The sequence below is a fragment of the Octopus bimaculoides genome, chromosome 24 (genome assembly GCF_001194135.2).
Source record: "Octopus bimaculoides isolate UCB-OBI-ISO-001 chromosome 24, ASM119413v2, whole genome shotgun sequence".
Lineage (NCBI taxonomy): Eukaryota > Metazoa > Mollusca > Cephalopoda > Octopoda > Octopodidae > Octopus > Octopus bimaculoides.
Genome location: NC_069004.1, coordinates 34,389,364 through 34,393,054, shown reverse-complemented (window position 1 = coordinate 34,393,054; position 3,691 = coordinate 34,389,364). Strand labels below are relative to the sequence as shown.

At 37.1% G+C, this 3,691-nt stretch overlaps 1 protein-coding gene across 1 annotated transcript in view; it reads left to right on the top strand.

The window, feature by feature from the left end:
* The window catches only part of LOC106867589 (stabilin-2), a 712,318-nt gene extending 708,916 nt beyond the window's left edge, over positions 1 to 3,402 (top strand). The window contains exon 13 of the mRNA XM_052976401.1: positions 2,966 to 3,402. Coding sequence (XP_052832361.1) covers positions 2,966 to 3,117 — 152 coding nt within the window. The 3' untranslated portion in view covers positions 3,118 to 3,402. The remainder of the gene's footprint in view (positions 1 to 2,965) is intronic.
* Positions 3,403 to 3,691: the final 289 nt, after the last annotated feature.

Genomic DNA, 3,691 nt, shown 5'->3' with positions numbered 1-3,691 from the left:
ATATATATATATATATATATATATATATATATATATATATATATATATATATATATATATACATATAAACGTATGTATACATATATACATATGCATATATATATACATACACACACATGTATATATATATACATACATATACATATATATACATATACATACACACACACACATATAGCTCATAACACAAAAATCAAAAATGCAGAGCACAGATACACAGTTCATACATGCGTGTGTATGTATATATATATGTGTGTGTGTGTGTGTGTGTATAAACTGTGATCATTCATTCGTGTGTGTGTGTGTGTGTGTGGGTGGGTGTATAACACAGCGAAAACTGAAAAGGAAAAACGCCATAAAAACTTTATATAGTCACGTAGAATCTCGTTTAAAAACGCACGCATATATGTAGTCCTTATATTTCAATACATAAAACATACAGCGGAATAAATCGAAACGGTAAACGAGTAATGGACTCTCCACGTACACAGAACAAGCAGAAAAAAAAACAGGACTCGTTTATAAAGCCACTTAGGATATACTTAAACAGCTAAGTGCATAGCAGCCTATACATATACGCATATAGCACATACATACATACATACATACATACATACATAGGAGCAGGAGCACTTCGTCGGTTACGACGACGAGGGGTCCCAACTGATTCGATCAACGGAACAGCTTGCTCGTGAAATTAACGTGAAAGTGGCTGAGTACTCCACGGACACGTGTACCTTTAATGCAGTTCTCAGAGCGATTCAGCATGACACTTTTGAATTACAAGTACAACGACCGCACACGCATACATACAAACATACATACATACATGTACAAACTATTTCAACAATAAGAGAGTTTTCAAGAAATAGAAAGTTCACTTGATGCTGTCACCTCACCTCACCTCACATGCGCCCGCACCCGTGTGTGTGAGTGTGTGTGTGACGTATATAATATATGCATATATATATACATATATACATATGTAATATATATATACACAATATACATATTTAAATGCACTATGTATATACATACATCTGTGTTTATGTATGTATATGTGAATGTTACTGACAATTGCTTCGAAGTTTTGGCCAGAGAAGCCATCTTCAGACTGCAATGCTTTGGATTTAATCTTGACTTTATATAATCTGTTGAGTTAAAATCTTCTTTGGGTGGATTTGAGTGGAGAAGCAATTAAGCTTTCGTGTGGGTTGTGATGTAGAGGCGTTCTGGAGAAAGTTTTGTCACACTCTGTCACGCTGAATCTCTCCGAGAACTACGTTAAGGGTACACGTGTCTGTGGAGTGCTCAGCCACTTGCATGTTAATTTCACGAGCAGGCTGTTCCGTTGATCGGATCAACTGGAACACTCGTCGTCGTAACCGACGGAGTGCCAGTGCGTGCCAGATAGATAGACGGACAGACGGAGAAAACATCTCCGTCACATATCTAGATAGATGAAGCGATGGATGTATAGGTAAATAGCTATCTGTTATATTCTCTCTCCCTCTCTCTCTCTCTCTCTCTCTCTCACACACACACAATAGATACAGTTAAACTCTACATAAATCCACAAATCTGGGTGAAACCTCAAACCCCGATGTATCTTAATGCATTTCAGTTGTACTTTACAACACGGGAGGTGAAGGGTGTGTGTGTGTGGAATGGGATATTGTTAAAATTCAATCGCTTCTTTCACACTAGCTAGTGGTGGCGCTATCGTTCGTCAGCAGTAGTAGCAGGAGCTGTGGTGGTAGTGGTGGCAGTGAATATATCGAATATTGATGGCTGAATGATGTGTGATATACGGAATTACTTCGTTGAAATACGTGCAAGAGAGCATCGGAGCGGAGCAAAGATGGCGACGGGGAGAAGGTTGGTAACTTACTAAAAAAGAAGAAAAAGGAACTGAGGGAATTGAATCTAGAATATAGGAAACATTTTAATCCAATTTCAATGACAACTTCTACAACAACAACAACAACTTCGATTTAACATTAACGTCAGCATAAATATCAATATTAATAGTAAAGAAAGGTAATCAATATTCAGAACAGCAGCAATAAGCCAACTAAAATAAGAACAGCAACAACACCACCACCAGTAGATCAAATATAGGTTCTAAGACAGAAATATGGAACCGTAAAAGCAAGCCCTAAGAACTACAGAGATAACTATAGCGGTCATAACCATCATCAACATTACCTCCGCCACAAGATTAACAAAAATTGTACAATGGACATCAGTGACAGTCACGACCACCTCAACACTCCATCAAAAGGTTTTGGGCCTAAGGCAAAGTACTTAAACTATAATATACTTCATAACAAACTTATATGGTAACCGATATTGTGTATGTGAATTAGACATAATCAAATACTCTTGACAGTTATTTGCGATTGTCTGATGTATATAATTAGATTTCCAGACTCAACATATGAAGTAGAATTGGCTATTAATTTTAACATTTTTACTGATCACGTAGGCTGGTTCTCGTGAAGCAGAACTCTCTATTTCTTTTAGGACTTTCAATGACCACTAATGGAGCTCTTAACATGAAACAAAATTAGGTGTCATTTCTCTTGAATCTGTAGACCACGTAGCTTGATTCTAGTATCGAATTTCCACAACACTAAGAAAATACGATCCTTCTGCATCTAACCCAATATCAATTGACGGGTCCCAAAGCACAATCAATGGTGTCTTATTCTGTATTGTTAAACAGAGAAGAATTTCTATTCACTTCCGTTTGGAGCATCCCTGTCAATCTGGAAACATTCGTTTTTGTTTTGTTTTTGTTTATTAAGGTGTATTATGCGCGTGTCTGTACGTCGCATGCGCCCGTGTATTCCTTGCAATTATTTACATCGATTAAGTGACTTCTTTGACAGGATTGATATATATATATATAATAACTCGATTCTTTAACATATTTTCTTATTTCTTTTTTTTTTTTTTGCAGCAATTTACGTCAAAGGTGGCCATATTACAGCCCGGGTAATAGTTTCCGATATTTGGTGTGTGAACGGGCTTCTGCATATCATTGACAACTTACTCTACCTGCCAACACGGAACATATACGAAGAAATATCAAGATTTGATGATCTTAGGTAAGTTACTTTCAGTGATTTTCTTACCTGTGCCTTGTAATTATTTAGAACGCAACAACCTCGCGGGTGATACGTTCCAAAACCCGCCACAATAGGTGAAAATCCGCGAAGCAGAAACAGTACTGTACTGTGTATAAATACCGAAACAAGTAAAGGAATAAAAGAATATGTAAGGGTTTATATATATATATACGACGGGCTTCTTTCATTTTCCGTCTAATATATCCACTCACAAGGGTTTATTCGGGCCGAGGCTATAGTAGACACGACACTTGCCTTAGGTGCCACGCAGCGGCACTGAACCCGGAACCATGTAGTTGGGAAGTAAGCTTCTGACCACACAGCTACACATACACCCGCACACACACACACACACACACACACACACACATATATATATATATATATATATATATATATGAGAGAGAGAGAGAGAGAGAGAGAAAGAAAGAAAGAAACTCTAGGATAAGTGTTACCCTAGCCATTATAAGGATTCTGGTGAAGAACAATCACGCAATATTTATGTATAGTATAATATAAACAACAAAATCACCATAAACGAAGTTATCGTGTGTGTG